Source organism: Hippopotamus amphibius, chromosome 15 (genome assembly GCF_030028045.1).
Source record: "Hippopotamus amphibius kiboko isolate mHipAmp2 chromosome 15, mHipAmp2.hap2, whole genome shotgun sequence".
NCBI classification, from domain to species: Eukaryota; Metazoa; Chordata; class Mammalia; order Artiodactyla; family Hippopotamidae; genus Hippopotamus; species Hippopotamus amphibius.
Genome location: NC_080200.1, coordinates 29,749,997 through 29,762,471, shown reverse-complemented (window position 1 = coordinate 29,762,471; position 12,475 = coordinate 29,749,997). Strand labels below are relative to the sequence as shown.

The 12,475-nt window shown below is 70.3% G+C and overlaps 1 protein-coding gene across 1 annotated transcript; it reads right to left on the bottom strand.

Annotated features, from left to right (window-relative positions):
• Positions 1–1,946: 1,946 nt before the first annotated feature.
• On the bottom strand, positions 1,947–6,026 carry LOC130836418 (basic proline-rich protein-like). Its single transcript, XM_057708452.1, has 6 exons — positions 5,696–6,026; positions 5,290–5,374; positions 4,997–5,194; positions 4,779–4,827; positions 2,743–3,858; positions 1,947–2,558 (listed from the first exon to the last, which is right to left on the bottom strand). The coding sequence occupies exons 1-6, from the start codon at positions 6,024–6,026 to the stop codon at positions 1,947–1,949; spliced, it is 2,391 nt and encodes a 796-aa protein (XP_057564435.1).
• Between the last annotated feature and the right edge of the window lie 6,449 nt (positions 6,027–12,475).

Genomic DNA, 12,475 nt, shown 5'->3' with positions numbered 1-12,475 from the left:
TTGAGGAAAGGCCACGGGAGGACACAGTAGCCAACAGCCAGGAAGTGGCTCCCAGCAGAACCAGAACCCGTGAAGCCTTGACGGTGGGTTTGTCATTCTGTGAGGGTGTGGGTTCTGCTGTCCACGCTCCCGTGTCTGCGGCGCTTTGTGCTGGCGGCACAGGTGTCTGCGTGCGGCCAACTCATGGGTGACCCAGGCCGGGGGAGGGAGGGCGGGGGGCAGAGAGGGGGCTCATGGCCACCGTGAGTAGCGCAGTTATCAGGGCCCTGAGGACACTTCCCAAGGTGCCCCCCAACTCCTCTGGGTACATCTGGCCCCGCAGCTGTGTCCTGGTGTGGATGGCAGCCTTGGGGCGGGGACGCTGCAGCCCTGCCTAAAACCACGCCCCAGTCAGAGGCAAGTAGGTCGTGGGGGCTGCCCGCCCACCCACCCACCCACGGCCCCAGGCCACAGGCGTGACACTGTGGAGAAGTGGTCGAGGGGAGGTGCCGGCAGCTGGCCGTGGGTATCAGGAGGGAAGGGACAGTGGGCACTCCACACCCCTGCGCTGACCAGACGCGTGGGGGAGGCTGGCCTGCTCACCACTGCGCCACTCTCGACCATCCCGCCCCAGAGGCACACACATCCGACATGTGCCCACGGAGCCGGCCACACAGCCGCACGTCTCACCTGGGCACTGCCTCCCGTGCGAGGTGCCCCAGGTGCTCACCGGCGCTTCTGCAGGGGCTCTGGGCCTCCCTTCCTCTTGTCCTCGGGCATCCTGTGGCCATCTCTGCTGCACCCCACCCAGCGGCCAACCCTGGAGCTGCGCTCCTTCCGCATCCAGGAAGAGCAGGAGAGCACGCTGCTCTTCTGCCCTTTGAACAGCTTCTTGGATCTCAGAAGCAGCCCCCGCTCAGGAGCAATGCCGTGAGTTCTCAGGACAGGCTCTTGGTGAAAATCCCAGAGGGCGATGGGACCAGAGGGTCGCTGGGCGGCACAGCACACACCGCCCTGGTGGGGGTGTGGCTGACCTGTGCGGCGCAAGGGCACTGTCTCCACAGAGGCCGCTCTTCCTCAAGGCTTTGCCCACGAGCCCTGAGAAAGGGACCGGGGCGTGGGCTGGGCCAGAGGTACCCCGAGCTCGTCCAGTGGCTCTGTCTCTGGGACAGGAGGCTGAGGACGGAGCTGGGGACGGAAACATGGACACAGCTGGGCCTGCCACGGCCCGCTGCCCCAGGCCACGCTGTGGGGGCTCCGCTCAGGCGGGCCCCCACCCCCCACGCCCTGCTCACAATAACCTTGAGGCTGGCCTTCCTCCCCCTACTGAGGACCCCTGGGCTACCTCACGGCAGAAAGTCCTCCAAGGACACCCAGTGAGGACTCAAGCCTTCAGCAGCATCTTCCCAAATGGTCCCCCAGCCTCACCCATTACTCAGGGCTCAGCCACCCAGCCAAGCTGCCCAGTGGAGCAGAATCTGAACCCGCTCTCTCTCTACTGCACCACGGGTGGCCACTTCCCATCAGCACGGAACCGGGGAGAAAACCCAAGCAATAGTCATACCGCTCAGGTCTCCTGGGACCCGACACAGACTCAGATATTAGGAGACGCACCTGCCCCCCCACCCGCCCACCTCCCCACCCCTCCCCCTCCCCCACCCACCCCTCCCCCTCCCACCCACCTCCCCACCCCTCCCCCACCCACCCCTCCCCCTCCCCACCCACCTCCCCACCCCTCCCCCACCCACCCCTCCCCTCCCCACCCACCCACCCATCCCTCTCCCCACCTGCCATCTGCCCACCCATCTGTCCATCCATCCAACCGTGCTCTGTGTCAGGCGGTGTTTCAGGAACTGGGGAGGCATCCAGGAGCCTCATCCGCTTTGGGGAGCCCCTCACTCACAGAACAGACGCCCCCACGGAGAGGGCAGACCTGCCCAGAAGCCTGGAGGAGGGGAGCCCAAGTGTCACAACTGTGAGCTGCGACCAGCTGTGGCAGGAGGAGGAGGAGACCTGAGAGCAAACTCCTCAGGGAGCCCAGGTCCCCCAGAAGGAGGCTCCAAGGGGGTCAGCGAGGGGCCCCGGGTCCTGGGAGGACCCTGCCTCTCCTCTAAGTCAGAGGGTCCGCAGGAGGCCGACAGGGCAGGTGAAGGGGGCGGGCGGGAAGCTCTGGGCCGCTGCGTGGTGGCCACAGGTGCTGAGCTGCGGCCAGGTTTCGTGTGCGCGCTTAAGGTGCAGCGGACAGGTATGCTGGGGGCTTGGAGGCAAGGGGCCTGCCTCCGAGGTCTGGGGCAGAACCGCTGGAAGAGGGGCTGCCGGGAGGCACTGAGGCTGGGCCTGGGGGTGGGGGTGGGGGGGTCGCCTGGGAGCAGGCGAGGCAGGGCTGTGCGGGCCTCAGCCCCGGCCCAGGTGAGCCGCGCGGCCGGCAGCACAGGCCAGAGAGCGTTGAGGCCCGGAGCCGGGGCCAAGCCGTCAGGGCGGAAAGGGCCCAGAGCCCGCTCGCGGGGCGGGGGGAGGGGGGGGCGCAGGGCTCCCAGGTCGGGGGGTGGGGGCCCTCCCAGAAAGGAACGGGGGCAGCCCTGGGGGCGGACGCGCGGAGGGACTGGGATTCTCCCCCACCCAAGGCTCAGGAGGGAGGCCGCGGTCCCTGACGAGGTGTTGACCCGGTGGGGACACAGCAGGGGGCTGAGGGCCTGGCGCCTCCTGACCCGCGGGCTTCTGGTGGGTCCCGCGCCGTCAGGGATACGGGGCGCCCCGGGCCACCCCGCCGCCGCGCCGCGCCCGCGGGGACCCCGGCCCGCCCTCCGGTGCTGCCCTCCGCGCCGGGGGAGGCGGGCGCCCGGGCCCGCGCCCTCCAGCTGCCGGAGCCCGGGGCGCGGCTTGGGGACCTGCCCGGGGCGCGGCCGGGGCACGAGGCCGGGGCGCGCGCGCGCGCGGGGGAGGCGAGGGCTGGGGCCCGGCCGGGCCGGCAGGGCGCGCGCCGCGGGCCGGCGGGCGGGCCGAGGGCCGGCGGCTCCTCCGCGCTCGCGTGTGTGCGCGGCGCGGGCGGACAGGCTCCGCCCCGGGGCGGGAGGGGGCCGCCGGATTAAAGGCCGCCCGGCGGGCGGGGACCGGGACAGCGGCCCGCCCGCCGGAGCGCTCTCGGCTCCGCGCCGCCCCACGCGCGGCCCGCCGGCTCCGCGCGGCCCTCCGAGCGCAGCGGGGCAGCCGCGACATGCGCGTCCGGGCCGGGCGCTGAGCCGCGGCGGCGATGGCGGGGCGTGCGGGCCCCGGTCGGGGGCTGCTGCTGGGGCTGCTGCTGGCGCTGGGCGGGCTGCCGCGGGCGCGGGGCTTCGAGGAGGAGCCCGGCGGCGCGCACGGGGAGACCCGGGGCTTCCAGGTGGTCACCTTCAAGTGGCACCACGTCCAAGACCCGTACATCATCGCGCTCTGGATCCTCGTGGCCAGCTTGGCCAAGATCGGTAAGCCGCCTCGGGCTCCGCGGGCGCGGGGTGCCGGCCCCGCCGCGAATCCCCGCGCTGCGCCCCGGGGGACGGAGCCGGCCGCGCGCGCCGCCTGCCTCCGGGCTCCGCCGGCTCCGCGGTCTGCCGGCGTCGGTCGCCCGGCGGTCCCGTCGGGGAGCGCCCCCGGGGACGCGGACCCCTGGCGCAGGGCGAGGCTCGGGGAGCGCGAGCCTGGCCGGGCCCGGAGCGGCCGCGCGCGTGCCCGAGGGGTTCCCGGTCCCGCAGGGCGCGCGCGGCCTCCTCGGGCCCCCGGATCGCCGGGCCTCCACGGCCGGGGCTGCGTCGGCCCCAGGGCTCCAGGCCGGCGGAGTCGCGGGGCCGCCCGGCGCTGGGGCTCCTGCAGCCGGGCTTTCTGTGGGGCTTGTCGCGGCTGTGACTGCAGGAGCGAGGGGTGGTCCTTGCTTTGAGGCGCTCCATCCCCAGCGCAGAGAGGGAGACGGTGCCGCTCAGGACGAAACCCAGTAAAGTCCTATTTATAGGAGCAAGTTTTCCATTGACAGTGTTTCTCCTGCAAAACCCTCGGTCTGTCAGTTTTCGCTCCTCTGGACTTGCTCCAGTGAGCCGGCACAGTGGGAATTGCAGGTAACTCCCGGGCAAGCTGACAGGAAGGTCAGCTTTCTCAAGAGCCCCTGAGGACCAAAGTTTCAACGCGGATCCACACAGGGAGGGTCTTCCCGGAGGGGGCGGAGATGGGAGGGCAGGTGTAACGTAGCAGCTGGAGCAGGGGAGACCCTGTGAGGGGGTCTGAGGACACCCCCCGCACCGCAGAACAGCTGGGACAGGGATGGGTCCGCAGTGGGTGTGGAATGGGGAGGGTCCTGGGGGGGTGCTGACCTCCTCAGCAGGACTGGGAGGGGCAGGCTCTGGGGAGAGTCGGTCAGAGGACTTTGGACTTGCCTTTGGGGGTTCCTGGTGTTCCTGGTGGTGGCTGGTTACAGCTTGTCTCTCCTTCAGCCTGCCTGCCATGTGTCCTGCCGTGGCAACGACCTTCCTTCAAGTCGCTCGTTTCCTTCCTTCTTAAAAGCTCTCCGGCCCTCTGCCCCCCCCACCCCCCCACCTTTCCCTCCGGTGTCTGTTTATCTCCTCGGCCCTGCCTGCCCGGTCCCGGTGGGGGTTTGTGATGTCAGGAGTGAATGTGAGCACTGAGATGGGGTCCCACGCGCGTCTCCTCCAGCCGTCTCTGCCGCAGGGGACTTGCCGACCCTGGCCACTTGCCGCCCGTCACGAACCGGGCAGGTCCAGCCTCAACCTGGGGCTCTAGGCGCGCCCCGCCCTGAGGCTTCCCTGGGAGCTGACCGGTGTCTGGGGCGTGGCGGGGATCTCCTCCTCGGCCACCTTCTCTCTTCTGCGAAACCACCATGAGGATGTGTGCGAGGTGGACCCGTGACACTCTGGGGGTCTGCCCCTGGGGCCTGGAGCCCCCCGTCGTGTAGAGCGAGCCTGTCCTTTCTGTGCAAGCCCTCCCGGGTCCAGACGCGGGACCTGCGCCTGGAGGCCCAGTGTCTGTGACTCACCCAGGAAGAGCCTGCCCGAAGCAAGGTCTCCTGAGCACTCGGACCCCTCCGGAGGGGAGTTTTTCTGGGGGCGGGGGGTAGGGGGTGGCCCCCTGCTCCAGCCCGCTCCGTCTCCTGGGCCGGGTGGGCCCAGAATGTGCTTTCCTGGCGCCCTCGCCACTTCCGTAGCTCCCGCTCCCCTGCGGCTGCTGGGCCCGCCTGAGGGGGGAGCGGCGAGCACCGGGAGAGGCCTGGGTGGGGGGCTCTCAGGAAACATGAGAGACGTCCCCGGAGAGAAGACCCACGGGACTGACCGAGCTGGCCCGCGGGTGCCCCCCGGCCCCGCCTCTGCCCGCGCTGTGTTTGGAGGCCGCTGCTGTGCAGGCCCCGGGGTGTCGCCTGTGAGCGGGCCGCGCAGCAGAGACTCCGCTCTGCCCTCTTAGAAAGGGAGCCGGGCCCTCCCCGTCCTCCGGAACCTGCTGCGCAGGCCCTGCCCGGGTCCGCAGGGCCTCCGGGGGGCTCGGCGCCGGCTTCGCGTGAGCCCCTCTTCGCCCCCCCCGTCCGGAGCGCCCCCACCCGCTCTGCCCCGTCCTGTCCCCGTTGCCCCCTGGCCGCTGCTTCTCCAGCCACGGCGGGGCCCCGCCCCAGGCTCCCCCCAGACCCGCACCCAGCGCCTCCAAGGACCTGTCTGGTGCCCAGGGCCCCCCGCCTGCAGCCCACCAGGTGTGTCTGCACAGACGTCTGCCCGCACCTCAGATGAGGAACAGGCGTGGCTGCCGCGCCCGCAGACCTCCAAGGCCCCAGGCCCCCGTCTGAATGCATCTGGGCCCCCGGGGCCCCCGCCTGCTGCTGCGTCTTTAAGAAATGCAGACGGGGACGAGGGGCTGCTGAGGCCAGGGGACCGGTCAGGCTCCCGGGCGAGCTGCGGGGCCTGAGCTTGGGGACCGTTCTGCAGGGGGGCGGTGTCTGTCCCCGGGTGTGTGTGGAAGCCCGGGGTCCTGGGTGGGACGTGCGCACCGTAGGGGTCTCGAGCCTGCAGCCCCTCCCGCATACACGCCAGGATCTGTCTGGGCCTTGGGCCAGGCTGGACTCCCTCTCCCTCATCCCGTTCTCTCTCCTTCAACCTCCCCTGGGGGCCGACGCCCCAGGCGCGGGGGGCCCACGTTGACGCCCTGGATGGCGAGGCTGTGGCCGCATGGGGTGGGGGCCCCAGCTGAGGACGGAGACCCGGGCAGCTTCTGGAGACAGCCTGCAGGGGGTGGGGCGAGCCGGGTGGGTGCTCCTGCAGGCCTCAGGGGGGTGGAGGGCATACCCCTGGTCGCCCTGGATGTGGCGCTCCCGGCACTCAGGGGGCGGGGCGGGCGCGGCGCTGAGTTCCGGCCAGAGCGGCCGAGGGGGTGACCTCACTTCTGAGCTGGAAGCTGGGGGGCGGGAAGCCACTGTCTCTCCTCTCTCCTCCTCTCCTCTCTCTCTAAGAGGGCACCTGCCCCCCGGCCCCACCCAGACCCCCCAGGAGGGAGGGGCTGCCCCACACCCCGGCAGAAACACCCTGAGACGAGCCAGGGGCCTGGGGGGCCCACCTGGGTTCAGAGGAGGCAGCAGGCTGCGTGGATGGCGGCCGGCCCAGGGGCGCCCGGCAGCCGTGGTCCTCTGAGACCCTCGGCCCCCTGCCCCGTGGCCCCTGGGGTTTTGCAAGTGCTCCAGCTCCGTGTTTGGTCACCTCCTCCCTCTTCACCCAGTCTTGGAGGGAGAGACCGCAGCAGGGGTGGGGACGGGGGCCTTTCCTAACCAGCAGGGAGCCTGACGCGGTCCCCCCGGGGAACCCTGAGGAGCAGCTGGAGCATTTAGGGTCACACGTGCCACCCCATCCTCTCACCGTACCCGCTCCGCCCCTCTGGGACCTGGGCCTGCAGAGGCTGTCACCCCGGTGCCTGTCGCTCGCCAAGCGCGCTCACTGTGGCTTCTCATCGGTCAGCACGATTGCAGTCCAGCCCCGGCCCTTGCCAGAGGAGGGGGCACAGACTACGGGTGCCGGGACACCCATGGCTCCTGCCTGAACCGGCTGCCGTGTCGGTGGACTTCTCTGAAGTTCGGCCTTCGGGAGCTGGCTGTCTGCCCTGAGTCGTGCTCCGGGGCGGTGGAGGGAGGCTGTCGGCAGTATTTACCTCCTGGGGTGGCAGCCAGAAGCTCGTGGTTTTCACTCGGTGCGCTCCGGTCCTGTGCGCAACCCCAGTCCCTCTTTCCTGTGGGCTCCTGGGCGCCCTCCAGCATGCTCGCCTCCCTGTTCCCACCAAATTTCCCTTACACCACCCAAAGGAATGCATGAGAGGACCTGGAGGACAAGGGTGACCTAGAAAGGCAGGGTGAGCGGCAGGCGTGCTCGGTGGACCCCGTCCTCCCGGGAGTAGACGCATCCGTGGGCCCCAGTGGGTCCCAAGCCTGGCAGGACAGATGGAGTCAAGACCCATCACCCAAGGTCTTGGAACCAAGGCCTCACCCAAGAGTCTCTATGGGAGGGACATTCCGCGCTGAGAGTATAAAGTCTCATTTGTCAGGAACTGCCCGTGGGAGAATTAGCTGTGAGCTGTAAAACAATCTGGGCATTTGGCGCTAAGGTGTCTCTTTGCAGTATCCTGAGGAAGGGGCAAAGGTTGGGAAGTGCTATCTGATAGCCTCAGTCCTGCCCGCTCAGGAGGGACGCGCCAGGGATTTTTCCATCCGGCTAATTTCCCGCAAGAGAGTCCAAGAGAGAGCCACGGTGGTTTCCTGAGACTGCAGGTCCCGAAGGTCACGGACACCTGCCTGTGGGCTCTCCCAGCCCGGTGCCCCATCAGCCTCCCATTCTCTTTCTTCCCAGCGTCCGCGTCCCTTCTGACACAAGCTTTACCAGGAGCGCGTCGCAGGGTGGGGGTGGGGGGCTCCGTGTGCCGCGGCCCCGGTCAGGGCCGGCCAAGGTCAGGGCGTGCTCCTGGGCCTCCTCCACGCGCCCTGCCTTCCCTCGGAGACGGGGCGACTCCTCCAGCTCTGCCCCGGCTGGGTGTGGGGACCGGGCTGCCCCCGGGCCTCTGAGCACAGCCCGCCGCCCCAGCCCTCTCTGTGCTGGAGCCCAGAGTGGGCAGTCTTCTACCTGGGCTGAGGTGGGCACAGCTGGGGGCCCTGACCCTGTGCCAGTCACACCTTGGTGGTGCTCTCCTGGCGTGAGGCCTGCGTCACTGAGGCCTACACCTTTGCTCCCGTCCGGCCCCCGCCCTCCTTCCCGACCTAGCTCGGTGTCTCCTGCCCCCTCTCCATCCCTCCTTGAGGCTGTGCAGTCTGTCTCCCCGTCTGTCTCCTGTCGGCCCAGGGCGGGGGGGGGGGGGGGGGGGGGGACCGCGGGCGGAGCCCAGGGGCCTCGGAGGCCCCTCCCCCCCAGCCCTGCCTACAGAGCCCATGAGACTGGGGGAGTTGAGCTCCAGGGGCCTGCGGGCTGGGTGAGGGTGGGGAGGTACACCATTAGCGGTGGGGGGCCGGGTGGGGGCCGGGCACGGGAGTAGCGAGACCCCGTGGGTGCAAGGCTGCGCCCTGCCGGCGTCCCTGGGTTCCAGCTGAAGCGCAGACGGCAGCCCCAGTCCCCCCTGTGGCCAGGCCAGCAGCCCCACCCACCAGCATCTCTGCCCCCTCCTCCTCCAAGCTCAGAACCCTCGAGCCCACCGGGGTCCTGAGGTCGCCCCCTCAACACCGGGGTCTTGGTTCAGCAGGTCCGCTCTGCAGAGGCCGGGGCGGTGTCTGTTCCTGCCGCGTCTGGAGGCCCTGCGGGCCTGCGTGCGGGCGTGTGTGCGGGCTGGGCCGGGCGCCTGAGCAGGTGAAGGAATGAGCTCTTCCGGGCGGCGTGAGCTCCGTCCAAACCCTCGGGGCGCTCGGCTCCTGAGCCAGATTGGTAACCCGCGTTGAGCGGCCCGCCCGCCCGGGACCATGCCGCCCTCGGGGCGAGACCGCAGCAGCTCGAGCCCCGAGGGTGAGTGGGTCCCGGCGGGGAGAGGGTGGGGAGAGGTCGCCCGCGCCAGGCCTGGCCGGAAGCAGCCCCCCCACCAGCTGAAATCTGGCCGATTCACACCCAGTCCTGCTTCTGGAGCAAGACGGGACAGAACAGATGCGCAGGCGTGCCGCGCAGGCTGCAGGCAGATGCCTGCCCGCGGCCCACGGGCCTCTGGGCGGAGCCTGGACTCGGAGCCAGCAGCACGGCGTCCCCAGCCCCGTGATGACACCTGGGCTCCGATGTTTGATTATTTTATTAATACAGCCACAGCTCTGAGCGCCAAGGCCGCCACGTGCCTGGCACCGCTGCAGGCCACAAGGACACGGCTCCCACTAAAGCAAGCCCGGACCTCCCTCAGGGTGTATCGCTCCCCTGGGCAGGTGAGGGCAGCCTCAGGCCACCAGGAGTCCAGTGCCGGCAGGACAGGGAGAGACGGGAGTGGGGCAGGTGGGCGGAGTGAGCTCTCAGGGTTGCGGGGTCGTTTCCAGGGTCCAGACACCCGTGCAAAGGCCCTGAGGTGGCCGTGTGGGGGCGTGTGTGAGGGGCAGCTGAGGAAGCCAGCCAGGGGAGGGGTGGAGGGGGAGGGGCCCGCAGGTTGGCTGGTCAAGTGGGGCCGTGGAGGCCTCCGAGCCAAGCACGCTTGACCCCACGGGGAGGGACCAGACCCCAAGGCAGAGATGAGGGCAGGCCTGGCCCGCCCCCGCACGAGCTGCGCTGCCCCAGGGAGGTTTGTAATGTCAGCAGAATCCCTCTGATTTTGTAAGATTCTTCCCATACGCATGTTCAGAACAGACAAGCCAGGAAAACGGTGCGTCCCTGCTCTAGGATCTGAACGGAGACCCAGGTCTGCCCTCCGGAGCCTCTGAACGAGGCGTCTGAGCGCCGAGGTCCAGCCGGGCCGTGCTGCTCCGGCCTCTGCCTCCAGCGTCCCAGGAGGGCGAGCGGCCTGGTGCCGCATCACCTCTGCCGGGACCCCGGCCCCGCCTGGCTGACCCGGCCTGCCGGGCCCTGGCTGAGGTCCCACCGCGAGGCCCCCCGGCGGCACCTCCAGGTCCTGGGGTCTTTCCTCGGGGCTGGCTGTGTCTCAGGTCCACATCCGTGACCTGAGTGTTCTAGAATGAATGGAGAGGCCCCAGGGTTTGTCGGACACGGTGGGGTCAGAGTCCAGGCGGAGGGGTCCGTTGGTGGCCAGAGTGCAGGCTTCCCATCTCGGGGGCAGTCGCGATGGGCCACAAAGGGCGGGGCTGGCAGAGCGAGCGGGGCCGGGGCAGGGGGTTCAGGGGGCGGTGCCGGCCAGGGGGGCCCCGCACTGGGGGTAGGGGAGGGTGTCAGGGCCACGGGGGCTGTGGTGGTAGGTGCTTAGGGCCGGGTGGTGGAGACGGGGGACAGGCTGGCGGGGGTGGACGTGGGGGGGGGGGGCATGGAGGCGCGTCCTCCCAGGCCCCAGGTTGAACCCGATGCGCCAGGCACAGCCGTGGCCCTGGCAGGCGGCCAGGTGTCAGCTCGGGGGGGCGTCCTGTGAGCCTGGGCCCGCAGCCTTCGGGGCAGGGCAGGCCAGGGCCTCTACGACCCACCCAGTGCGCGTGGAGGGGAGGGTCAGGCTCCGTCCCACCCCGGGTGAATCAGGACGCCGCCGATGAGTTCACCACCTGCAGAGCTATGATGCCAAAGTCCAAGGTTTTGAGTTCTCAGTGGGAAAGGCAGACGGAAAGCCGGAGATGTCTGTTTCTGACAGCTTTTGGAACCATTCAAAGGGTGGGAAACCACCAGCTCATAGGGTTCTGCCCTGGACGTTGGGGCACAGTGGGTGGGGCCTGCGGCCTCCCCAGCCCGCTGCCCTCAGAACGTGGCCTGACGTGCTGGGCGCTCAGCGCAGACGTGGGCCCCTCGAGGCGGGCCCCCGGGAGGCCCCCGCACACGTGCGTGTGTGTGCTGGCGCCCGCGGGCTGCGGGTTCCACCTGTGGCTCTAAGATCCAGTCCCCACGTGGCTGTGGGTGACGGGGACCTGAGGGCCTGAGGTCCCCTCATGCGGGGTCCCAACACGCCTGCAGGGTCCCAACACGCCAGCAGGGTCCGTGAGGAGTGAGCAGGCTGGGGGCCTGGCGAGCGTTCGTGTGGTCTTCACCCCACACGGCTGGAGGGCGCATCGGCCCGGACGCGGGGCCGTGAGGAGGCTCCACTCCGCTCCTCCCCTCCAGCAGGAGGAGCTGGGCTCCCGGGACAGCCGCTGGGAAGAGCTTGCAGGTGGGCGAGGAGGCCTGGCCCCTGAGAGCTGTGTCCTGGGGTCGCAGAGGCCTTTCCAGCTGGAGAAGCCACCAGGCACCGCCAGGGCAGGCCTGGGAGCAGGCTCGCTCACCCGCGCTGCCCGGGGGCAGGGGTGGCAGGGGTCCGGCCTCCCTCCTGCTACTTTGCAGAGGCCAGTCCGGAGGCCAGGCTCCCAGGAGGGCGGTGTCACCCCCTTGCCGCACGGGCAGGGCAGCTCCGCGTGTGCCTGCCGTGCCCGCCGCACCGTCCGCAGCCCGAGGCCGCTCAGCCTTCCTTCTGCTGCTTCAGCTGACAATGCAGACGGGGCCTGGCTGCCCTGCCACCTGGGGCGGGCGTGTCGCCAGCCTCAGACTCCCATCGGCTCCCGGGAAGCCTGGCGAGACCCGCGGTTCTCAGTCTGGTTCAGTGCCCTGGGGGTCGTCCCCGGCATCTCGAATCGGAGCTTCCGGGGGGAGGCTGGGGCCAGGCGCGCGCGCATGAGTCTCCGCCGTCCCAGCAGCACCTCCCGGCCGGGCTCCCGGAGGCTGCCTGCTCTGTCACCGCCTCTACGAGGACGTGTGATGGCCTTGCCGCCGGCGGGCTGCGGTCACCTCGGACACCTCAGCCTCCTCGGCAGGGACACGGCCAGCCGCAGCATCACCCGCAGGTGTGGACGTAACCAGGCGCTTGGAAGGTGGCTGGTGGGCGTTCTGTGACCGTTTAGCGCCCGGAGACAGCACCCAGCCTTCCTAAGACGTCAGTGGACAGTAGCTGAATGAAACGAAAACGCCAGGACAGTCGCACAGTATCTACAGACGCGACGTCCGAGGTGGACGGGGTGGCCAGGACGTCCCGGCAGCAGCCAGGGCAGGGCCCCGCGGCCCTCAGTGCCGGCGCCGCGCCCGCGCGCCCGTCCCCTGTGCCGGGGCGGGATGACGGCGGGCCTTCCCCAGGCTGCTGGCGTTTGCCCGCCGGCGGGCCGGCCAGGCCTGCGGGGGCGGCCGCTCTGGGAGCCGGGGGCGGCCCCACGCGGGTGCCCCTCGGACCCCGGCTGCGAGGTGGCCCTTTCAGTGCCGGGGTCTCCGGCGCTGTGTGGCTGGGATCGCGGAGGGGTCGTGTGACTGCCGTTTAGAGCTGTGATTCGTCAGCCGCACCGGGTCGGGGGGAGCGTGTGCGGCGGGGCCTGTGGACACGCCGCCGCGTCCGGGCAGCGCCGGGCCGGCCCCGCGCCCCCTCCCCT